Here is a 24,391-nt window from a genome sequence, read left to right on the forward strand (position 1 = left end):
GGAGGAGGCAGACAGGACACAAGCAATCAAAGAACACACCTTAGAGAACCATGGCCACCTGGCCTCCGGGTGCTGGGAACTGTCCCGGGTCCCATGGCCCTTTGACCCCTCAGACCCAACAAGCTGGGATTGAGAGAGTCAGAGTCCTGCAGGGGCATGGCCTCGGGGGGAACAGACATGAATGGGCAGGGGAGGGGCTCCTATTTAGACGGTGGTCAGAGCCCACGGGGAGGCGGGCCTTGTGACTTCCTGTTTAACAAACACTGAGCATCTCCAGAAGTTAAAGGGGTTTCCTCGGGCAGGAGCTGGAGCGTGGTTTCCTGGTTTCTGGTCCACTTCAGTGGCCCAGGTCTCCCTCTGCAGGTTCCGGGGCGGGGGGCCAAGGGCACAAAGGAGACAAAGGCTCTCAGTCCTCTCCTCCTGAAGGGCCCCCTCTTTGTCCGGTGCCTCTCACTGTGTTAGCTCCTGTCTTCCCTCCCCACTGCCCTCTACATCCTCCTTCCCCCGTCACTGTGAGCCTGGCCCACCTGATGCCACCCTGCAGTCCCTCCCTGCCCCTTCCTGCCCTGTTCCTGCTGTTAATAAAACATTACCAACGGAACCACTTGAAATGGCCCTGGAGCTGCCGTCCCCCTAGGAACCGCTGTGCACAGTGTAGGCCTCAAATATCTTCTAGAATGTTAACACAGGGCGAAATACCCATGGACTGGGCCTAGGGCGACTTGTGTCCCAAAGAACCGTTTGCAAAGATAACAAGGAAGCGGCTGTGGTGATTACGGGACTGAAATTTCAGCCACATTTAGGATTAGCATCACCACGTCATGTTACCAGCACCCTAACAACGCCTGCTCCTATCGATGTCACGGTCATCCCGCCCTTTCTCATAGCACCTGTGCTTCCCGGACCGCTAGCCATGTGGGTCTCAAATAAATGCTTGTTGCCTCTCATGCTGAAATGTCTTTTCATTTTTGATTTAACATACCCAGGCTTCACTTAGTGATTCATCTTAGGAGGATCCCCTAGGGCCATGGTCGGCAAACTGTGGCTCTAGAGCCACATATGGCTCTTTGGCCCCTTGAGTGTGGCTCTTTCTTAAACTACCTCAGCCTGGACGAGTCTATTTTGAAGAAGTGGCATTAGAAGGAGTTTAAGTTTAAAAAAATTGGCTCTCAAAAGAAATGTCAATCGTTGTGCTGTTGATATTTGGCGCTGTGGACTAGTGAGTTTGCCGACCACTGCCCTAGGCCCTAGGGAATCCATTCATTTAAAAGGATAATTATTTAAAACTACCATGTGCCAGGTGTGGTGAGGTTCTAGGCAGGGGGTGGCACAAGGGAATGTCCTCAATGACAAAGAGCAGTGGGCTCTCCCTCTGCCGGTGCCAGCGCCAGCAGACATTGATTTCACATTGATACATCTGAGCACGCGCACAGTCCAGGCACTCAAAGGGAAATAGCGTGGAAAGCAAGTCTGCTCCCAATCCTGTCTCCCACCACCTGGCTCCACTTTGTAGGGCAGCCGCGGTCACCGGGTTCTCCCAGTGGATATATTCCAGTATTTGGTGTATGTATTCCAGTATTTGGTGTATGTATTCCAGTATTTGGTGTATGTATTCCAGTATTTGGTGTATGTATTCCAGTATTTGGTGGATATATTCCAGTATTTGGTGTATGTATTCCAGTATTGGTGGATATATTCCAGTATTTGGTGTATGTATTCCAGTATTTGGTGGATATATTCCAGTATTTGGTGTATGTATTCCAGTATTTGGTGGATATATTCCAGTATTTGGTGTATGTATTCCAGTATTTGGTGTATATATTCCAGTATTTGGTGTATGTATCCAAGTATTTGGTGTATGTATTCCAGTATTTGGTGTATGTATTCCAGTATTTGGTGGATATATTCCAGTATTTGGTGTATGTATTCCAGTATTTGGTGTATATATTCCAGTATTTGGTGGATATATTCCAGTATTTGGTGGATATATTCTAGTATTTGGTGTATGTATTCTAGTATTCATTCTCCAACGCAGCCTACCGCCCCAGGAGTCTCCTTCATAATGTGTCACTTGTGCTCTGACCAAGTGAGACGTCTCTTCACACCCAGCAGTCATGGTTTCCTACCCCAGGACTTTGTTCACGCCGTCCCCTCTGGAGTTCCTTCCCCGCCGTGTCTGCTGTTACAGTCCGACATGTCCTTTAAGGCCAGCTCAGGGAAGGTCTCTTCTGTGAGGGCCTCCCTCATTTCTTCAGCCGAAGGCCTGTCTCCCTTCTTAGAACTCACCCGCTCTCGGGAGCTCTCTTAGGACACTTATGCCTGAGTTATTTTTGACCCGGGTCTCATTCCTCCTAATAAACTCTGAGCTCATTCGTGTCTTCAGCCAATTTTTCATGATAGTGTGTGTTGGGCATTCTTCCACCTAGCCAGGAAGAAAGACCATTTTAAGCATGTAATTGTGTAATTACTAATTTTGGTTAAGTACAGTGTAATTCATAGATACCAATGAATAGGTAGACGGATGGGTGGATAGGTGGGAATAGGTGGGTGGGTGGATGGGTGGATGGGTGGATAGGTGGGTGGATGGGTGGGTGAATAGATGAGTACATGGGTGGGTACATGGGTGGATAGGTGGGTGGATGGGTACCTATGTGGATGGATGAATAATTGGATGAGTGGGTGGGTAAATGGATGGGTGGATGGGTGGGTGAGTGGATGGGTGGATGGGTGGATGGGTGGATGGGTGGGTAGGTGGGTGGATGAGTGAATGGATGGATAGATATGTGGGTGGGTGGATGGGTGGATGGGGAGGGAGGGTATGTATAGAGGGACCTCAAGAGGGAGGGTATGTGTGGAGGGAGAGAGAGAGAGAGAGAGAGCGAGCGCGCGCCCAGGTGGGAGGGTATAGAGAAAGAACCCCAAAAATTTTTCAGGTTCTCCACCTACAAAGTGTGAAGATCCTCCCTGGCCACCGGTGGCTGGGGAAAGGGCCCAGAGGGAAAGGGTTAAGTGGGGCCGCTCTCCTGGGGTCTAAGCCTGCATTCCTTCTCCAGAGATATGCCTGCTGTGGGGCCGGAGCCTAAATTTAGAAGGGAGCTCAGGTTTCCAGACAGCTGTCCTGCCCCTCAGAGAGGCCCGAGGAGACAGCGTGGGCTGTCACTGGTCAGGCTGTGGCGTTTCCTCTGGGTCCCCCTGTTCTGGGCGACGCCGTGGTGTGGAGACCAAAGTCCGCGGTGAGTGCTGCTCTCTCCTCTGTCCCATGGGCTCTGGCCTCGGTGTGGGGCCAGCCCACCCGGGACCAGCTCCAGGGAGTGCTCCTTCCTGAACGGGCTGGGGGAGGGCTGGGCCGGTGCCTGGGCCAGAGACCCTGGGGGCCAGCTGCCCCTCCCCCAGCAGAGGCAGAAAGAGAGAGAGAGAGTGTGTGTGTGTGTGTGCGCGCGCGCGCGCGCGCGCGCGCGCGCGTGGGTGTCCATGTTTCAACAGAAAGACCTCTCTGGTCTGGGGAATTCACTGTCTTCAGTTTCCGGCCCCTTTCTCCCCCCCACCCCCACCCCCTTGCTTACTTGCTGGCATCTGTGGAAGCAGCCAAACTGCCCTGTAAGTCTTATGGCTCCGCAGGTGGGTCCTCTCGGCCAGGGTGTGAGTCTGCGTGTCCTGGTGACAGTGGCTGGGCCCAGTGTGACTTGGTTTCCCCCGTGCGTCTTCTCACCAGGAGGGGACTAGCACACGGTGACCCCCCATTCCTAGGTCCAATGAGCTGACATCGCTAACATACCCCTCCCCCCCCCCCAAATCCCCCAAAACCAGATTCCTCAACTGCCTTTTTCACACCAAACGTACGGAGGCTGGCAGGTGCCATGGCAGCCCGTGGGGACCCCGAGGAGGAGCAGGTCGTCCCGAGCGAAGAGGACGAAGCGGACGTGAGGGCCGTGCAGGCCCGGTACCTCCTGCGGAGCCCCTCGCCCAGCCAGTAAGCACCGCTGGGTGAGGGGGGCGGTGAGGGAGGGAGCATGCTGACAAATAGGCCGGTCACCCCTAAGTCCACTAATCAGCAATGTCACTGAGTCATCTCTACGTGCCACCCCTTATGGGGGCAGCGGGCACTGGTGACCGTGTGGCAGGGTTCCCAGTGTGCCGTGGGCTGAGGGCAGGAACCACTGCACCTGGAAGGGGATGGAGGTTCTGGAGGAGGGGTGCTGGTCCCGACCTGGAAGGCAGGATGTGACCGTGGTATAGCTAAGGGTGGGGCCTGGGTCGCCAGCAGGACGGGGAGAGGCCCTGCGGCCAGCCCGGCACCACGGTTACTGGTCTGTGTCTTTCTCACGGGGGCAAGGGCCTGTGCCCAGCGCACATCCCGCGATGCGCTTCCTGGAGAGGCCCTTATTTTATGGCCATTTAACACCTTCTCGCACATCAACTCACTGAGAATGCATGTGATGTCAGTGAGACATTTTCATGGCGTTTTAAGGAAAACCATGAGACAGCAAAGAAACACTTCGTTGCCCGCGATAGCGATAGTGTTTGCACCCAACGGCTTTGTCCGCCATGGATCACAGCAGGGCCCGACTTCCCATTGTAGCTCTGCCACCACATTTGTGGGAGGAGTCACTCTGGTTCTGAGCCTGTCTTCTTATCTGTAAAACGGGAAGCAAAGCCCCAACTAGACTATCTCCAGGCCACCGGACCTTGAAGTACCCACAAATCCGCTTCACTTTCCCTCAGTCCTCTGGGGTCTTGCGGGCTCCTGCTTCTCAGGGCGCAGAGGCTTCCCCGGGGGGGGGGGGGGGGGCGGGGTATAGGTGGGGCTCGTCACTCAGGGCTTTAGCAGACTGTGTCCTGCTTATGGACCCATGGGCTGTTCTAAGGCTTGTACCACCCACTTTTTAAGGCTCGTGGTTTCTTTAAACATATGATCCCTTAACAGGTTTCTGATCTGCACAGACCAGTCACCTCCCTGAGTTAGAAACCACACCCGAAGTTCTTCCTCACATGGAAGTGTCCGTCCGATTTACTGCTGTGCCCTCTGGGCCTCATCTCTCAGCTCTGTGATGCTCGCTTGAGAGGTTTTCTGAAACACCGTGTCTGAGGGGAAGTCCAGGATGTATGTCGTAATCTCTAGTGTAATTGTTGAAAGTTTTATAACAGAATGTATAACTAACAATCTGATGAGGGGAAGCTACGATAATAAAATATAATCAATGCAAAATGAGGCAAGAAAGAAGAGGAAATTATAGAAAATAACAAAAATAATAAGAAAAAACATCCTATCTAAAAAGGATCTTATCTAATAAAAGAGTAATATATATTGACCGTTACTCCAAGACACAAGATAGGCCCCCAGGTGGACATAAGATGGCCGCCACAAGATGGTCTGCAGGGGAGGGCAGTTGTGAACAGTTAGAGTTGACCAGACCAGCAGAGGACAGTAGTTGGGGGAGATCCAGGCCTACAGGGGAGGGTAGTTGGGAGGGACCAGGCCTGCAGAGGACAGTAGTTGGGGGAGATCCAGGCCTACAGGGGAGGGTAGTTGGGAGGGACCAGGCCTACAGGGGAGGGTAGTTGGGAGGGACCAGGCCTGCAGGGGAGGGTAGTTGGGGGGGACCAGGCCAGCAGGGGAGGGCAGTTAGAGGTGACTGGGCCATCAGAGGAGGGCAGTTGGGGGAGTCCAGGCCAGCAGGGGAGGGCAGTTGGAGGGACCAGGCCTGAAGGGGAGGGCAGTTGAGGGGGGCAGGCCTGCAGAGGAGGACAGTTAGGGGCAACCAGACTGGCAGGGGAGGACAGTTAGGGGTGATCAGGATGGCAGGGGAGGGCAGTTAGACATTGATCAAGCTGTCAGGGGAGTGGTTAGGGGGTGATCAGGCTGGTAGGCAGAAGTGGTTAGGGTTAGGTAACCAGATCATCCCACTTTTGATGGGACAGTCCAGATTTTAACATTTTCCCCTTGTCCCACAGCTTTTTTAAAAAAGTCTCGATTTTTGGAAAGAATCTTTCCAATCTTTCCAATTTTACCAAAAATTGGGACTTTTTTTAAAAATGCCATGGGACGTGGGAAAAAAATTGTTGAAAATCTGGACTGTCCCACCAAAACGGGACAATCTGGTCACCTTATGTTAGGGGCAATCAGGCAGAGGCAGGAGAGGTTGGGAGCCAGCAGTCCTGGATTGTGAGAGGGATGTCTGACTGCCTGTTAAGGACCAATCTTGGTAGGATGGGCCTAAATGGTGGTCAGACATCCCTCAAGGGGTTCCAGATTGGATAGGGTGCCGGCTGGGCTGAGGGACACGCCCCAGGCACAAAATAAACTGGTGAACAAAATAGATTCAGAGACATAGAAGCATGGAACAGACTGTGGAATCGCAGAGAGAGGAGGTGGGTGTGTATGGTGGGGAAGAGATTAACCAAAGAACGTACATGCATGAGTGCACAGCCCCTAGACTCAGAGTGGTGAAGGCCAGGAGTTGGGGGCAGGGATGGGCTAAAAGAGGTCAATGTGTGGGAAAAGGGAGCATCTGTAATACGTTCAGCAATAAAGATACATTTTTAAAAAAGAGGCAGGCTCCGAAGTCACATAAAGGACCGCAGGGTTTGAAAGGTGGGCATGGACGCCACCTGCCCTGGAGGAGTGTCCAGGTTCCGCTGTACAGAGAGCACAAGGGTGGACACCGCCAACAGGACCAGAGAGCAGGCCAGGACGCTATGTATTGACATCAGCCCGAGGACAGTTGCTGGAGACAAAAAGGGAAGTTTCATGATGATCCAAGGTCCGGTTCACCCAAAGATATAATTATTTTTTAAAATATATTTTATTGATTTATTACAGAGAGGAAGAGAGAAGGATAGAGAGTTAGAAACATCGATGAGAGAGAGTCATTGACAGGCTGCCTCTTGCACACCCCCCACTGGAGGTGTGCCCACAACCAAGATACATGCCCTTGACCAGAATCGAACCCGGAACCCTTGAGTCCACAGGCTGACGCTCTATCCACTGAGCCAAACTGGTTTCAACATGGAGATATAATTATTTACAACTTCTGTGAGCTAATAATGTAGCCTCAGAATGTAGAAAGAAAAAAAAATGGACAGAACTGAATACAGGATTATTTAAATCCACAATTTTAGTCAAATGTATATTTTTTACAAAACTAGCTCAGCAACTGATAGAATGAAATAAAACAACAGTAAGGATGGGGAAGTTTTAGAGCTGGTAACGAACAGCCACAGGATGATGGCGCAGTGCAGGGAGCACAGTCAGTATATGTCACTGTGTCTGGTGCCATGTTGTAAGGTGTGTGAATGTCTGGTCTCTATGCTGTGCACCTGGAATTAATATAACTGCGTGTCAGCTGTAATGTAAATAAATTAAAAACATATCTATAGGAAGTGTGAACCTAACAGTAAACATAATTAATCTAACTGGCATGTATACACCATGTATCCAACAGTCACAGAACACACACTCTTATCACGCACACATGGCACCTTTACCGAAACAAATTGCATCCTGGGCATTGCTTCATTTATTGACAAATTTTTAATGCTTAAAATTATACAAAATGTGTTTTCTAACCAGTTGAGACTTAAGCTAAAAATCATTAAAAACAAAAATATATAATAGAAATTCAAGTGAAAACTACAACTCAATGCTATTACATACTCACCAGATCATCTATTGTACAATAGGGGTGTCGAACTCAATCAGAGAAGGGGCCAAAATCTAAAATCCAGCCTAAATCGCGGGCCGAATGGTTTACTGAACAGTCATAAACTGTCATTGTGATGGAAACGCAGCAGAGTGCAGTGATGACAGCGCGGTGCGGGCCACATTGCAAGGCCTGGCGGGACGGATTTGGCCCGCGGGCCTTGTGTTTGACACATGTGATACAAGTAAAGCCCAGCGATAGCAAATATTAATGAGGATGTGAAATTGCTGGTGAGCATGTCAATTGGTACCATGATTTGGAAAACTATTTCATAGCATCTACTAAGATCAAGCTTAGGCTTGTGCTGTGACCCCGCAGGCTTGCTGCTGATCCATGCTTCACAGAAATAAGTCCCTCTGTGCCAGAAGAAGGTTTGAGCAGCATAGTGACTGAGGATATAGGATGTGTGAATATCATGGCAAGCTGTCTAATTAACAGTACGCCAGCTAGGTGACGCCAGCACATACATCGTATTGCCCTGGGGGACGGGCGTGGTGTGAAGAGCCCACCCCCTGGGTGTGGTGAGCCTCTCGGGTTATTGACTGGGAAGGGAAGCCGTGAGACCTGGGAGTAAAGGAGGAGGGTCAGTCTCCTTTTTCTCTTTCCTTGACCGGAATCGAACCCAGGACCCTTCGGTCCTTGGGCCGACGCTCTATCCACTGAGCAAACCGGCGAGGGCTCTGTTACCTGTTGTTTCTTGCTGAGTCGAAGTCCAGTTCTCGCTTTGGCTTTCTGGATCTGAGCTTTCAAATTTTGCAGCTTTTTGGAATTCCTCGGTGGTCATCAGTCGTCTCCCGAGGTGGCATTTCCACCCACCGGCGGGCTCTGCCGCTGTGCCCTCAGGGAGGTCCATGGGCCGGAGTGCGGGCGGCCGGCCGTGGAGCGCCAGGTCTGAGCGTCCTCAGGAAATGGCTCCCCCTGGCTCCCCTTTCTCTTTAACGTTTCTTTCCCGTGAATATTGCTCTGCCTTCGCTCTTTCTCAGGCCTGCGTGGTCCCTCTCCCTGAGCGATGAGCATTCAGAGGCAGCTCCGAAACCTGTTCCTTTTTTTCAAAAGCCACATCGGAAAGACCCTCCTCCTGGGCCACTGCCTCCGTTTCATTCTTAGAGGCTCCTTAAAAGGAAGGGACCAGCTGTTGGGTCTGGGTTGAAGGACCAAGTCCACTAACTCTGTGTCCTGACAGCCTGTCAAGTGGCTTATCCTGGTAGCTGCGGCTTCCAAAGTTGGCTGACTATAAACAGCAATGAGCCATACCATTCACATCTTAGCTGCTCAGGGCGTGGGTGCAGGTGTGCACACGTCTACAAAAAGGTTTCATGACCTGATGCTGGTCCTTGCCATGGCCAGTGCGGTCCTGTTTTTCCCAGATGCTGGGCTCGAGCCAGCGAATTGATTTTAGGTTTCACGATTGGGCCACGGTCTGCGGTTTGAAAAGCGCCCTGTGGAGAGAGAGGCACCGTCTTTTGCTCTTGGTCTGGACGCCCGTCAAACCGCTTGCTGTACGGTTGCTTCTCCCTTCACCCTCAAGGCTGTGAGCTGCTGCTTCTCGATCCTATTACGAGGCGGCTATTGATCCTAGATCCGCGGTCCCTGCCAGTCCTGTGAACAGCCAGCCCTGCCGCTTCTCACCCCGTGTGAGCGCCGTCTCATCTCATCCCAGGGAGCAGGCGATGCGGTGGCGGCCCAGATGTGGTCATAAATCAAAACCGCCAGGGCCGCCGTCTCCCTGACCTTGGCATAGACACAGGGCTGTGCTCAGTCTCCCCTCCTTCCTCCTTTCTGGGCACTCTGTCTGCTCCTCAGCGCCCACCCACCCCAGGCTCTTGGGTCCTCCCCCCACGCCATCTTTACAGACTCCTACACCGCACTGGTGGCAAAACAGTTTCATGACCACCAGGTTCTGGGTCCTCCGCTCCTGCTGTAGCTGCATAGAGCCTGTGACACACACACACACACACACACACACACACACCACAACACAGATGCACTACTGACCGTACAGGGCGGGAGGGGCCCTTCGCTGGTGTCCTGGCTCATGTCATTCCCCAGGTTTGCTGAGGAGTTCACTGCACCAGCCGCCACAAGGCGAGGCCCTTCATCATTTCTGCTTTGAAATGCCCCTCATCAAGCCGCAGCCTCCGAGATGTAGGCAGGTGTGGGAGCGACACTCAGTTCCCCATTTAGCACTTAACCCCAGTCCAAGCCGTTGGAAGTCAACACTGATAAGGGGAAATGGCCTGGCCGAGGGCCCGCAGGTGGACAGTCCCGGCTGGGATCCAGCTGACGCCACCTGCTGAGTCCTCCCACGGCCTCTGCACTCCTGCAGGTGAGGCTCTCCCTGTCTCTTCGGCTTTCTGCCCGAGCCTGGAGGGTGGTCACAGAGTGAGAACGCCTCCTCAGAATGCAGAGCCCTGGCGGCCGGCAGAGGCAAAGAAAACACCTGCTGGGAGCAGGGGGACTGGAGGAAGCGGCTTGTCATCCCATAGGAAGAAGAATCCCCAGCTCATTACCTGCAGGGATCTGTCTTGCTCTTTCCCCACAAGCCTCATTGCATAATACTGACCCTTAATAAGCCAATTATTTAATTAACAGTAGTATAAACAATATTAGTTATTTTAAATAATATTGTTTAATAGTATTAACTTTTATTACTAATAAATATTGCTGAAATGGAGATGGGACTCACACTTATATAAAATCTGAGGCTCTGACGGTAGTTCTGTGAGATGTTGATACTTGAGAACCACCAGAGTGCCCTGAGCCACGAGCACAGAGGGACCAGGCTGTCCCCAGAGTGGGGTCACTCGTTTTTCTCCTCAGCTGCAGACACGTGGTGCCTCTGGCATTTACGAGGCTCCGTATCACTTACCAAGTTACCCAAACCCATAATGACTGAAGTCCGTGGTTTTGCTCCCTTTTCTGAGAGTCAGAAATCTGGGCAGGATTCCACTGGGCAGCTTGTCCGTGTTCCTCGTGGTGTCGTTGTGGGAGGAGGGGCAATGGGTGCAGGCTGCACCTCTAAGAGGCTCGTCCACGTGGCTGGCTGTGGGCTGGGAGCCCGCAGGGACTGCTGACAAGAGCCTTTCCGCAGCTCCGGGCTTCCAGAGAGAGCAGAGAACCAGGAGGAGACACAGGCCCCGTGTCACCTTCAGAATATTCTACGGGGGAAAGCAGTCAAAAGACCACCCAGATGCAAGGGAAGTGGATTAGGGCTGGGCCCTGTACTCCACCATAAGAAAGCGTGTGACTGCGCATGCACGTTTTGGCCTCAGGAGGGCAGAGTGAGCATGGCCAGCCGGAGCCAGGGCCCTGGTGCTGCTCCTGGCAGCCCGGTGAATGAGTAGCCAGCAGCCACACGTGGTCAATACTTGTCCTAATGGCTGCAACTGCCCTGTCCCCGTGAGTGTGATGCTATTGAGGACAAGACCAGTCCGAGGATCAGAAACGATCTATGAAGCTTTTACTCTGTGTAAGACATTGTGTGGGTGCTGGGAACCCAGCCCACTTCAAACACCCAGCTATGCGCTAGCTGGCTTGCTCAGTGGTTAGAGTGTTGGCAAACTGAGGGTTCCATTCCAGTCAAGGGCACATACCTTGGTTGCAGGCTCAATTACTGGCCCTTGTCAGGGTTCATGCAGAAGGCAGCAAGTCGATGTGTCTCGCACATCAATGTTTCTCTCTTTGTCTCTCCCTGTCCCTTCCAGTCTCTCAGTTGCTTTATGACGTCCCTGGGCTCAGGCTAACCCTTGAGTTCTTGTGTCAGAATGAGGCTGGGCGAGGAGCACGTCTTCCCGCCCCGCCCCTCCACTTGGGCCAGCCTCCTCCTCAGGCCATCAGCCCCTCCCTCCCAAGCAGGGATAAGGCAGGGCAGAGGGAATGGTGGCCCCTCCCGCGCCCAGTCCAGCAGGCCTGGCAGAGGCACCGTTAGGCCTGTCCTCTGTACTGACAGCAGAGGACGGGGGACAGGAAACCACGAGCAGCAGGACGCGCAAGGTGGGAACAATAGAGAAAGTCCAGCCGCCTCAGGTGGGCCCCCAGCCATGGCCTGGCAGTCATGTCGCTACCATCAGCTCGCCGGGCGCCGCCTGGTCCGAAAGCAGAGGACGCCGAGCTCGGCACCCACTCCCCGCAACCTCAGGCCCCCAAACAGGAAGCACCCCCTCCTCTCAGCGCCCACTTGTGGCTAAACCCAGCTTTCTCCTGAGGAAGGAGCCCCAGTCAGTGCCATCTCACGGGCGTCCCTCTCCCCCCAGGTGCTCGGTGGTCTCGGAGGCGGAAACGGAGAGCATCTTCATGGAGCCCATTCACCTCTCCTCGGCCGTGGCTGCCAAGAGGATCATCAGGGAAGGTAAGGCCAGCAGCGGCCTGTGGGGGGTGTGGGGGGGAGTCACCCTGTTGGGTCACTGAGACGCTGGGCCGGGCCGGGAAGGTGTCAATGTGCTTCTTGGAAGCTTCCATCGCAGAAGTGGAGCAGATCCAAAGCCTCGCAGGCCAGAGGCGGGAATCATGGTGCCGTGTCCTGCCGTGTGAACAGTGCTCTGGGGGCACAGGGAGGCGGCCCCACCTGCCCTTACCCCCCACTCAGGTTTTCTGCTGCCTCCAGGTCCCGGAGCTCGAGTTAGAGACAGACAGAGCCATGGAAGGGCTGCAGCGCGCAGAGCCCTGGAGGCCGTCTGGGGCTGAGATGGCTCCGGACTGATGTGTGTCTGGGGAGGAGGTGGGACAGGGGTGGGGAGAGGCGTTACCATTCACACAGTAAGTCCAGGAGAGAACACATACCATATTTCATTCACCCTGACTGGGTGGAGTCACCCTTCCTCCCATCAGTTTTGGGAAAATAATCTTTAGAATTTCTCTCCTCTTCTTTCTCCTCACTTTGGCCTGAGGTCTCTCCCACTCAGTGGCTTTGGCTTCCGATGGGATCCACCGCTGAGGGCCAGGACCCCATCCCTGGCCTTTCATCATGAGACCCACACACGTTGCTCCTGTACGTGGACCCCCGGTTCTCTCTCAGTTCCCTGGCCCTGGGGTCCCCCCAGGATCCACAGGGACATCTCGGTCTCCCGTGTCCTCAGGAGGAACCAGAAATTCTGTCTGCTGCTGCTTGCGACCTGGGCTCCCAGAGGCCCGGTCTGGTGACCTCTCCACTGCTCTCGTGTTGGCTTTGAGCAACCTGCCCGGGCCTCTGGTACCCGCTCAACCAGCCCCGGTGTCCTCACCCACTCTGGGTTCCTCTCGACGGCGCCCAGCACCACGCCGCTGGCTCCAGAAGCTTCCTTTCGCTCTTGTGAGGCTGGGAATGCCCCGGCCTTCCACCTCCATCTCTTCTTGCCCCACGCTCTGGCCCATCTCTAGATTCTGGTCGTGTGACGGAGAAATCCCGCTCTCAGAGTTGGGAGAAAACCATGGCGCCTCCTGAAGAGTCACTTGTATGTCAATAGGATGCTGCGGACAACCAGCAGTTAGATTGGGACCAAACAGGCTTTATGCGGAACCTCATCTTCTCTCCCTTCCCTGGCGCATCCCTAGTCTTAGTGGCTGAAGGGAGGCCAGGGGATAAGAACATTCCAGAGAAAGGAAAGCGTGTCAGGTGACACTTCTAAAGATGGCCTGAGCCTCTGTTTTCACGGAGTCTGCATGTGCCACGTTGGGCTCTGCTTTCTCGTGAAGGAACCTCAAGCAGGAGCAATGCAGCGGAGGAGGGGGCGTGGGGAAGGCGGCTGGGACCCGCTGGGGTGGCCTGAGGCCCGGGACGGGAAGAGATCAGAAAATAGAAGAGGAAGACAATGCGGGCATTTGAATGAGGCGCTGGGAGTTTACTTTTTAAATAAAAGGAGTGAAGGAGGGATCTCGGAGCAGGGGAGGGAGGAGAGGGGCTTTTGCGTGTGCTAGGTAAGACCCTAGGAGAGCTGGGAGAACACGTTTTCAACAGCACAGAGCCCGGGACCCAGAGCTCCCCTCTTGCTGCCTGTCTTAGGAGATGAGACTATTGGAGCTGAGACTGCTGCAGGGATGTGGCCGGTCGGATGGTTTAGATAACAGAAGGGAAAAGGGGTTTGGGGGACAGGGCCTCCTCGGGAGAACGTAGGGCTCCGCCCACAGCCCGCAGGACTGACAGCATCTTGGTGGCGAGTGGACTCACAGCACCCTCAGACCTGGAGCAGCGAGAGAGCTCACAGATGCCTGCTCCCTCCTCAGGGCTGGGCGAAGTCTACCGGCCAGTGGGGTCCGCTCTCTTCCCTCAGAGCGAGGTGGTGCGGGCAGGTTGTGGCCAACACAGAGAACGCCCTTTCCTACTTGACTGCTCCCTCCTCTCACATTCAGTGTTTTGGCTGCTAAGTGGGGGTAGAAACATCAATGATGAGAGAGAAACATGGATCAGCTGCCTCCTCCATGCCCCCTACTGGGGATCGAACCTGCAACCCAGACATTGCCCTGACAGGAATCAAACCCTGGACCCTTTAGTCCGCAGGCCAAAGCTCTATCCACTGAGCCAAACCAGCCAGGGCTCCTGTTACCTTCTCACAAAAGGAAGTACCTGCCTGCCCACCCCCACCCCCAGATTTGATAAATTGGGAGCAAATGGATCAGGAGGAGGAGACCAAGGTTCACTAGAGATGGGGGTGAATAGCACTTGGTTTTGTTTGGAATCTGAGCTTCTCTGGCAGGAAAGGCCAGGGTGCTGCCTTGACTGGCGTCGGAGCCCTGGCCCACCGGCCACCTGTTGGGGGCTGGGAGACAGGTGCCTCCGGGCCAGGGCAGGAAGCAGACAACACCCAGTATAAACACGCCCTCTGAATGTGATGGAGCAAAACCGACCTCGGACAGTGTCGCTTTCCCAGGGTGTCTGCATTGCATGTGCAGAGGAGTCAAACCAACCACGGGCTTACATGTGAAATGCAGATACATGCACATGCATGTACTCAGTTAGTCAGGGCTTCTGCTTTGTATGGCACGCTGGGGGGTGTAAGTATGCACTAAGGACCTCGGACTAAGGTGTCAGCCAGCTTCGGGAACTGAGGGGGGAGTAAGGGAAGCTGGTGTCCCATTTCCTACATGGCCCTGGTCTGGGCCAAAGTGTTCAGGCCAATGCAGGGCCCCTGGGCCCCTTAGGTCCTTCCTGGAAGATTCTGCAGGCGTTTCCGCCCATGCCCAGAGCCTGGCAGGAAACTGGCCACGAGTGGGCTCTCCCCAGGAGCAGGGAGCCGTGCTGTCCCAGCTCTGACGAGAACGCTGCCTGTCCCCCTAGAACTCGGGCCACGGGGCGTGAGGGCCGAGGCGGAGTGTCCGGGCATGCTGGAGTCAGCTGAGCAGCTGCTGATGGAGGACCTGTACCACCGCGTCCGGGAGAAGATGGACGACACCAGCCTGTACAACACGCCCTGCGTCCTGGACCTGCAGCGGGCCCTGGTCCAGGACCGCCAGGAGGCCCCCTGGAACGAGGTGGATGAAGTCTGGCCTAACGTCTTCATCGCAGAGAAGTGAGTCTCACTGCCGGGCACAGGCCTGTCCCGCCCTCTGGGTGGTGCCCGAGAGAGAATAAATGCCTGCCCCCAACTTTCACCGAAGGCCCCAAGAGCTCCATCCAGAAACCTGGTGCTGCTGACCTCCCACCCAGCCTCGTGTTGGTGAAAGGCCCCACCCACCTATTGCACGCTAGGGTCCCCTCGCCTCTATAGGTCAGCAGGGCAAAGGGCTGGCCCAATGACCCTGAGTCCCCTGCCAGGGCTCTCGGCACAGCCTTGCTCCTCCAGTGCCTTCTCGGGGCCTCCCTGCCTGCCTGGAGTAGTGCCAGCATAACCCCCTCACCATTGTCCCCCAACATCCATTCAACCATAGAAAGGGACAGTCGGAGCCATTGACGTCATGGTTTTTATGTGTATTGCCAACATTCGGAAATGTTCACAATGCAGTAAGAAGATTAATTAGGTTACGTGATAATATAGATTGTGTGCTACGCTAACTGAAGAATACGTAGATAGGTGTGTGTATAGCTTTTGCATAGACAACAAATTAGAGCCAAACATGATCAAATGTTAGTAGTACTTCTCTCTCGGAGGTAGTTCTACAGTGATCTTTATTGTCTTCTTTTAGGGTCTTTTGAGTTGAGCAGATTTCCCAGAGTAAACGTTTGTAGTTGTTATAATCAGAAATAAATGCTGTTTTTAAAAAATGTATCAGCGGTTTCCAGAACAAACCTCAAAACCACTCCCTCGTGTCCCATTCCCTCAGCGTCTTTCCGGGGCCTCAGTGGAGCCACAGCTGGTCTGTGGGCCGAAGGTCGCCAATCCGTTGGCTACTGACTGAGCTGTTCTGATGTAGTCACCTTCTCTCCAGAAGCACAGGCTCACCTGGGCCCCGGGAAAACAGTGAGAACATAGCTTAGGGTGGTGGGTCTTATTCCCCTCCCTGGACTCAGGGCTCAGAACCTGATTCCCAGAGCTGGGCACCGCGTCCCGAGCCTTCTCCTTAGCTCTGTCACCAGGAAGGGGCGCAGGGCATCTGCCGGGGCGCGCTGACGGCCTCGGCTCCTTCTCGGACAGCCCTGTCCCCGGGGCTCCTCAGACCCTCCACCGCAGCTAAGAGCTCTGAGCTGGACGCTCAAGCCACCGGGCCCTGCGCGGTCTCTTTCTCCAGACAGTCTGGGGAAGTCAGACAGCTCTCCGTCGTTTTTACAATCTTCAAATGGGAATGAAAGTAGTTTCTCTGTCTACCACCAAAGTGCATTACTAGGACAAAATAATGCGCGTGAAAGAACTTTGGAGAACGCAGCATTCCAGATCAGAGGGCAGCACACTCAGGTGATGGTTATTTTTGTCTGCCTTCTCTGTGTCTTGGTGAGCATTTATTCCCAAGGCCTAGGATTTTAGTTATTATTTTTGTTAATCCTCACCTAGGATATTTTTTCCATGATTTTTAGAGAGAGTAGAAGGGAGGGAGGGAGGAGCAGAGAGAGAAAAGCATCAGTGTGAGAGAGACACATCGATTGGTTGCCTCCTACACGCGCCCTGACTGGGGCTGGGGTTGAACCTGCAACTCGGGTACGTGCCCTTGACCCGAAATTGAACCTGGGACCCTTTGGTGCACAAGCTCACACTCTGACCACTGAGCACACAGACCAGGACTTACTGCCTGATTTTTAAATATATATATAATTTTATTGATTTCAGAGAGAGGAATGGAGAGAGAGAGAGAGAGAAACATCAATGATGAGAGAGAATAGAATCATTGATTGGCTGCCTCTTGTATGCCCCCTTCTGGCGATGGAGCCTCTAACCCAGACATGTGCCTGGATTGAGAATGGAGCCATGACTTCCTGGTTCTTGGGCGGACATAACCCCTGAGCCACACAGACAGGCAAGATTTTAAACTAGAGATCTCTGGACCATTCAAAGGTCCGTCCCCCCCCCCCCCCCCGCCACTCTGGTTCTCTTCTCCATCCTGCCCTCCCCTGCCTGCCCCGTATCTCCTCTCCTCTGCGGGACTAAGTCCCTGGCCCCTCTCAGAACGGTATTGCAGTGAGCCCACCTGTGGGGGAGCGAGGAGGAGGCGCTCGCCGGCTGGCCCTCCTGACGCGGCTCGCGGGGACACGCCTGCCCAGCTCCCACTCTGGCACAAACCCGCCCCTGCCCCTTCGTCCTCAGGAGCGTGGCTGTGAACAACGGCAGGCTGAAGAGGCTGGGGATCACCCACATCCTGAACGCCGCCCACGGCGCCGGCGTCTACACGGGGCCCGAGTTCTACTCCGGCCTGGACATCCAGTACCTGGGGGTGGAGGTGGACGACTTCCCCGAGGTGGACATCTCCCAGCACTTCCGGAAGGCCGCCGAGTTCCTGGACGAGGCCCTGCTCACCTATCGAGGTGAGGGGTCTGCTGGCCTGGGAGGAGACAACGGGGACGGAGGGAGACCGCAGTTACCTGCGTGTTTGGTTATCTGTCCTGAGAAGGTTGCTGTGTCATTGTAAGAAGAGGGGAGGAAAGGACCGCCACTCGCCCACTAAGTCATGATTGAGGGCTGACAGGTGCCCTGGGGTGAAAGCCGCACCCAGAGCCCCAGCCTTTGCATCTGCCATGTAAGGGCAGGAATGAAACAGAAGAGAGAGGGGTGTGAGACACTGAGGAACAGGGGGGGGGGGGGACACCTGGGATGGTGTGTTGGAGCAACAGGCCAGCCTTGGAGGGGGAGGTCGACAAGGGCGCCCATGAGCTGAGTGACAAGGAGGAACATTGAGGAGGCGCTGCTGGCGGAGGAAAGTGCCAGAGCAAAGGCCGGAGGGGAACAGGCTTGTCCGGCAGTCCTGGGCTGGTGTGGAGGAGCCCTCAGGGTGCAGGGCCCATCCTGCAGGAAGGTAAGGACAAGGCGGGCACTGAGAAGGCACCCTGACAACACTCCCCGCTCCGCTTTGGAGACCCCCCGGGTGGAAGGGGAGTGTCCTGTGGCCCACACAGAGCCCACGGCAGCCTGCAGGGCTGCAGGAGGCGGGCGGGCACCGGGCGGAGAGCTCAGGGCCCCGCGGCTGGGGAGTCGGACCCGCTGCCCCCTCTCCACTCCATGGCACTGCGGGCCGGTCCCCGGCCAGGGGCTCCTGCTTCCTGATCTGGACACCAGGCACAAGGAGCTCGAGTCCTCCTAAAGTCACTGTGAGGACCAAAATGTGAAAAATGCAGAGAGAACATGAGAAGATGTTTGAATACTGACCAAAAAGATACAGAATCACCAGAAAAATAGGAGTAAAATGTAGCAAAGAAGGTGATAGTGATGTTCTGAAGATTTTGTATGAAAAAAAGGCCTGGTTCATGCAGATGTGCTCATTGTTGACCCCAGATCGTCCCAGGGGAGCCCTGAGTGTCTGCTATGGAGAGTGATGCTCTGCCCTAACACGTGCAGGGATGCCCCCAAGTTAGATCTCAGTGCGGAGCGAGGTGAGTGTGTGCGAGTGCGTGTGTGTGTGTGTGTGTGTGTGTGTGTGGTATATGGTGTGTGTGGGGTGTATGGTGTGTGTGGTGTATGTGTGGTGTGTGTGGTGTATATGTGTGATGTGTTAGTGTGTGTGGTATGTGTGTGTGAGAGTGGTTTATATGTATGTGTGGTGTGTATGTGTATGAGTGTGGTATGTATGTGTGTGAATGTGTATGTGAGTGGTGTATATATATGGTGTGTGTGTGAGTGTAAGTGTGTGTGGTGTGTGGATGATGTGTGAGGCACTAAGCTCACTGTCACAGGAAGCATCCAGCAATGTGTGTATATGTCTGTGTGTGGTATGCATATGTGGTTGTGTGTATGTGTTAGTGTGTGGTGTGTGTGAGTATGATGTGTGTGGTGTGTGTATGCAGTGTGTGTATGTGTGTGTGATATGTATATGTACGTAGTATTTGGTGTGTGTGTGGTGTATGTGTGGGGTGTGTGTGTGTGGGTGGTTTGTGAGTGTGTGTGTTGTATGTGTGTGGTGTGTGAGGAACTGAGCTCCCTGACATAGGAAGCATCCATCAGTGTGTGTGTATGTGTGAGCGAGTATGTGTGTGTATGTGTGTGGTATGTGTGTGGTTGTGTGTATGTGTGGTGTGTGTGAGTATTCTCTCTGTGTGCTGCATGTGTGAGTGTGGTGTGTATGTATATGTGGTGTGTGTTGTATGTGAAAAGTTGTGTGTGTGTGGTGTGTATGTGTGAGTGTGGTGTGTGAGTGGCATCTGTGGTGGGTGAGATGTGTGTGTAATATGTGTGAGTGTGGAGTGTATGTGTGGTATTGTGGTGTGTGAAAAGTGTGTGTGTGAGAAGTATGTGTGGTATGTGAGTGTGAAGTGAGTGTGTGGCATGTGTGGTGTGTCAGAAGTGTGTGAGATGTGTGTGTGGTATGTGTGAGTGTGAAGTGAGTGTGTGGCATGTGTGGTGTGTCAGAAGTGTGTGAGATGTGTGTGTGGTATGTGTGAGTGCGATGTGTGTATGGTGTGTGTGGTATGTGAGAAGTGTGTCTGTGTGAGATGTGTGTGTGGTATGTGTGAGTGTGATGTGTGTGTGTGTGGTATGTGTGTGAGAAGTGTGTGTGTGAGATCTGTGTGTGGTGTGTGTGTGTGATGTGTGTGTGTGATGTGTGTCTGTGTGAGATGTGTGTGTGAGAAGTGTGAGTGTGAGATGTGTGTGTGGTGTGTGTGTGTGATGTGTGTGTGTGATGTGTGTGTGTGTGAGATGTGTGTGTGGTGTGTGTGTGATGTGTGTGTGTGTGATGTGTGTGTGTGTGTGATGAGTGTGTGTGTGAATCTGTGTGTGAGGTACTGAGCTCCCCATCACTGGAGCACCAGCAGAGCCTGGTGATGAATGATGCAGCTCCAAGGATGCTGTGCCCGTCTCTGACTTCCTCATCGTGGCCTAGTTCTCTGGTCTCGGCCTGTCCCCTCTTCTTTTCCTTCTCCCCCTCCGATGCCCGGTTTGGAGGGGGAAACGAGAACAGTGGGGACAGGGTTAGTCCTTTCCCCCACTCCGTCCCCACTTCCCGCCCAGGTTCAGGCAGTGCGCAGAGTGCCTGGGCGCTGTCTGACCCTGTAACCGGGACAGACGGCCCGGAGCACGGACAGAGGCCAGAGGCCAAGTGCACGTGTGACGCCAGCACATCAAACGGGCGTGAAGCCAGCCCGGCAGGTGCCGCGTCACAGCTCTGCCGTGTCCTCCCGCAGGGAAGGTGCTGGTGAGCAGCGAGATGGGCGTCAGCCGGTCGGCGGTGCTGGTGGCGGCCTACCTGATGATCTTCCACCACATGGCCGTGCTGGAGGCCCTGCTGACCCTGCGCCGGCGGCGGCCCGTCCGCCCCAACGACGGCTTCCTCCGGCAGCTCCGCGAGCTCAACGAGCGGCTGATGGAGGAGAGGGACGAGGACGGCGGCGGGCAGGGGGGCGCCCGGGGGGCCGAGGAGCGCGCGGACGCGGGGAGCACCGCCGGGGCCAGGGTGCGGGACCTCACGGTGGAGGAGCAGGACGACGCCGCCAGCCGCCTGAGCGGCTCCTCCTCGGCGGCGGCCAGCCAGGCCTCGGCGCCCCTCACCCTCATCGACGACGAGGAGGAGGAGGAGCTCTACGAGCAGTGGAAGAGGGAGCAGGGCCTCCCGGCGGGCAAGGCCCCGCGGGGTGAGCGTGGCAGGGGCTCCGCCCCCTCTTCCCAGGGCGGGGCTGAGCCCGAGGATGAGGATGAGGATGTGGAGGGGATCATCCGGGAGTGGCAGCGCCGCAATGAGAGGTACCAGGCAGAAGGGCACCGGAAGTGGGGGCGGCAGGAGGAGGAGGAGGAGGAGGAGGAGGAGGAGGAGGAGGAGGAGGAGGAGGGCGGTGCCCGCTCCTTCACGGGGAGGAGACGCCGGTGCACCCTGAGCGAGACCAGCACCTCGGAGAGCGTGAGCAGCCATGACATCCGGGTCCTGAAGCAGCAGCTGGAGATGAGCCGGCAGAGCCGGGGAGGGCGGCAGCGCGCCGACTCCGTGTCCACGGAGAGCTCCTGGGACGGGTGGAACCAGAGGCTGCTGGAGATCGAGAAGGAGGCGTCCCGGAGGTACCGGGCCCGGAGCGAGAGAGAGGAGGCGGGGAGCGGGGGCCGGGAGGACGACGCGGAGAGCGTGCTGTCCGAGGCCAGCTCCTTCTACAACTTCTGCAGCAGGAACAAGGACAAGCTCACCGCCCTCGAGAGGTGGAGGGTCAAGAGGATCCAGTTTGGGTTTCACAAGAGGGACTCGGAGGCGGGAGACAGCGGCGGCGAGCCGGGCGCGGAGGAGGCCGAGCGGGAGAAGAGAGGCGTCCCCGAGGCCAACCTGACGGCCTACCAGGCCTGGAAGCTGAAGCACCAGCGGAAGGTGGGCAGCGAGAACAAGGAGGAGGTGGTGGAGCTCGGCAAGGACGAGGCCTCGGCTGCGGCCAAGAAGAGGCAGCGGCGGCTGGAGCTGCTGGAGAGAAGCAGGCAGACGCTGGAGGAGAGCCAGTCCCTGGGCAGCTGGGAGGCCGACGGCTCGGCAGCCGGCAGGAGCATTCCCCTGTCTGCCTTCTGGTCCGCAGCCCCCTCGGTCAGTGCTGACGGGGACACAGCATCAGTCCTCAGCACCCTGAGCCTCGGCTCCCACCCCTCTCAGGCCGTCAGCAACACAGGGGGATGCCTGGCCTCCGGCCCCTCCACGCCGTTGCCTAATTTACCCGTGGGGCCTGGAGACACCGTTTCCATCGCCAGCATCCAGAACTGGATCGCCAATGTTGTCAGTGAAACTCTCGCCCAGAAGCAAAATGAAATGCTGCTCCTGGCGCGCTCCCCGTCTGCCGCCAGCACGAAGGAGGCGCCGGCCGCTGGCTGCCCGGGGGATGACCAGGTCTCGGTGCTGAGCGCACAGACCGCCTCCTCCCTGGGCCTTCTGCCTCGAAGCCAGGCCAGACCCGGTTCCGACACGCAGTCCCTGCTGTCCTCCCGCAGCACACCGAGCACCAGGGCCGAGGGAGCCGGGAGCGCGGCGAGGGGGACCAGCAAGCCCGTCTACGGCCTCTTTGCTGACCACGTCAACCTGAAGGAGCTGGGCCAGAAGGAGAGGGAGATGCAGATGGAGCTGAGGGAGAAGATGTCTGAGTACAAGATGGAGAAGCTGGCCTCCGACCATAAGCGAAGCACCCTTTTTAAAAAGAAGAAGGTCCGGGAGGATGAGGACGGGGACGTGGGCGAGAGAGACGAGGACGCCGACAGCGCCATCGGCAGCTTCCAGTACTCTTCCCGCGGGGGCTCCCAGAGGCCGGAGACAGACGCCAGCTCCTCCCTGGGCGTCTCCGATCGCGACGGCAGTGGCCGCGGGGCCGACAGCAGCATCAGCAGGTGGCTCAGCGGCCTCGGGGCGGGGGACAGGTCTCCTCCCCCAAGCAGCTGGTCTGGGAGCTCCAGGGGCAAGTCCACCAGGTCCTCCCTGCTCCGGGAGTCGGGGTGCAAGTCCTCCAGCTACAAGTTCTCCAAGTCCGAGGAACGGGACACCTCCTCCTTCTGCGCGGCCGACGGCTCCTCCGTGAGAAGCGCCTCGCGCTTCTCCTCCTCCTCCACCAGCGAGGGCCGGGAGACTTGCCGATTCTCCAGGGCCCTGTTCAGGGAGGCCTCGGGCTCCCGCGAGGCCAGCCCGGAGCCCTGGGCCGGGGAGGAGGCCCCGGAGCCCCGGCGCGCGGACTGGGCCCGGCCCGGGCTCTGGGAGGACGCGGAGGAGTCGTGCAGGGCGGACTTCTCGGAGTTTGGCGCCAAGAGGAAGTTCACACAGAGCTTCACGCGGTCTGAAGAGGAGGGGGAGAAGGCGCGGAGGGAGAGCAGAGAGGAAGGGCGGTTTGCTGCCGGGCAGCGGGCGCGGTACCGGCGGAGCGCGGACGGGGAGGACGAGGAAGCTGCGGAGGACGAGGCGGTCATCGCGGCCTGGAGGCGCCGGCAGGAGGAGACCAGGACCAAGCTGCAGAGGAGGAGGGAGGATTAGCGGGCGGGGGGCCTGAGGCGAGGCCCGGCGGCTCAGCCCAGAGCTCAGAGCTCGGGCACACAGGGCCACCGCCCATCAAGCCTGCGCACAGGCTCACTGCGGGGGCAGAGCTGGTGAGCAGTGCCAGGCAGAAGGCACAGGAGGAGGAGCGCCTCGATGGGCGGGCCTACCTGGACCAGCCGACACCGGCACCTGTTGCCCAACGTCCTCTAAGCCCTGGAGCTTCACGTCTGTGTTTCCTGGCGTTTGTCACAGACCGAGCGGAGGCTGCAGGGCCGCCGGGCTTGTGGGAGACTCTGGTCTCATCCAGGAGGCGAAGTGCAGGGCGGCTCCGAGCGGTTTCTAAGGAGACGGGGAATCTGTCCGTGACACCACCCTCCCCTGTGATGCTGAGTGCTGGCTGTTTGGCTGTTCCTTTTTAATGCACTGGATCTGCATTAAATAGGTTTATTGCCCAATATTTCTTCTTCCTTCTTGTCACTTTTAGTGCTTTCAATATTAGGGCAAACTTTTTATTATTATTATTATTACCTAAGGATATGGAGAGAGAGAGAGAGAGAGAGAGAGAGAGAGAGAGAGAGAGAGAGACAGACAAGAGAGAGTGAGGGTCTCAAAGATGAGATCCCGGAGGGAAATTTAAACTTGCCGGCTTGGCCGAAACCGGTTTGGCTCAGTGGATAGAGTGTCAGCCTGCGGACTAAAAGGACCCAGGTTCGAATCCAGCCAAGGGCATGTACGGTACCTTGGTTGAGGGCACATCCCCAGTAGGAGTTGTGCAGGAGGCAGCTGATTGATGATTCTCTCTCATCGATGTTTCTAACTCTCTATCCCTCTCTCTTCCTCTGTGCAAAAATCAATAAAATATATTTTAAAAAAATTAATGCCGGCTCGGAAGAAACAAAGTGATCAGCAGCATCCGTTGGGCGTGCCCCAGGGGTGGAGGCTCTGGCCTGGGAGCCGCCTGCGGGAGCCCTCGGGCAGGACCAGGGGGCCCGCTCCCTTCCCTCTGGGTGTCCCTGTGGTCTCCGTCCTCCGCCTCCCACAGGGACACCCAGAGGGAAGGGCGGGTGCCGCAGAGCCCTCGGTGGGACTCACGGGCAGAGGAGGTACGGCCCCTGGTGGTGAGGCTCTGCCAGGGCACAGGGACACAGACACGTCCCACAGCGAGGGCCGCCCTCTGGCGGCCCGCAGGGTGCCGTGGCCCAGCGCCTTAGGTGGGTGCGGAGACT

The 24,391-nt window shown here is 56.1% G+C and overlaps 1 protein-coding gene across 1 annotated transcript; it reads left to right on the forward strand.

Annotated features, from left to right (window-relative positions):
- Window positions 1-3,764: 3,764 nt before the first annotated feature.
- On the forward strand, window positions 3,765-23,622 carry STYXL2 (serine/threonine/tyrosine interacting like 2). The gene is made up of 5 exons (XM_036442414.2): window positions 3,765-3,970; window positions 11,954-12,048; window positions 14,950-15,181; window positions 17,345-17,562; window positions 20,371-23,622. Exons 1-5 carry the CDS (start codon window positions 3,858-3,860, stop codon window positions 23,160-23,162), a joined length of 3,450 nt encoding a protein of 1,149 aa, XP_036298307.1. The 5' UTR covers window positions 3,765-3,857; the 3' UTR covers window positions 23,163-23,622.
- The last annotated feature ends 769 nt before the right edge of the window (window positions 23,623-24,391 follow it).

Source organism: Pipistrellus kuhlii, unplaced genomic scaffold, assembly GCF_014108245.1.
Source record: "Pipistrellus kuhlii isolate mPipKuh1 unplaced genomic scaffold, mPipKuh1.p scaffold_m20_p_18, whole genome shotgun sequence".
In the NCBI taxonomy this organism is placed as follows: Eukaryota; Metazoa; Chordata; class Mammalia; order Chiroptera; family Vespertilionidae; genus Pipistrellus; species Pipistrellus kuhlii.

What these genes read in the sequence shown, in the direction of transcription:
- STYXL2 (XM_036442414.2), top strand. Translation starts at nt 3,858, where the DNA reads ATGGCAGCCCGTGGGGACCCCGAGGAGGAGCAGGTCGTCCCGAGCGAA. An exon ending in CGGAGCCCCTCGCCCAGCCA is followed by an intron (nt 3,971 to 11,953) that starts GTAAGCACCGCT and finishes CTCTCCCCCCAG; the next exon opens with GTGCTCGGTGGTCTCGGAGG. An exon ending in GGCCCTGCTCACCTATCGAG is followed by an intron (nt 17,563 to 20,370) that starts GTGAGGGGTCTG and finishes GTCCTCCCGCAG; the next exon opens with GGAAGGTGCTGGTGAGCAGC.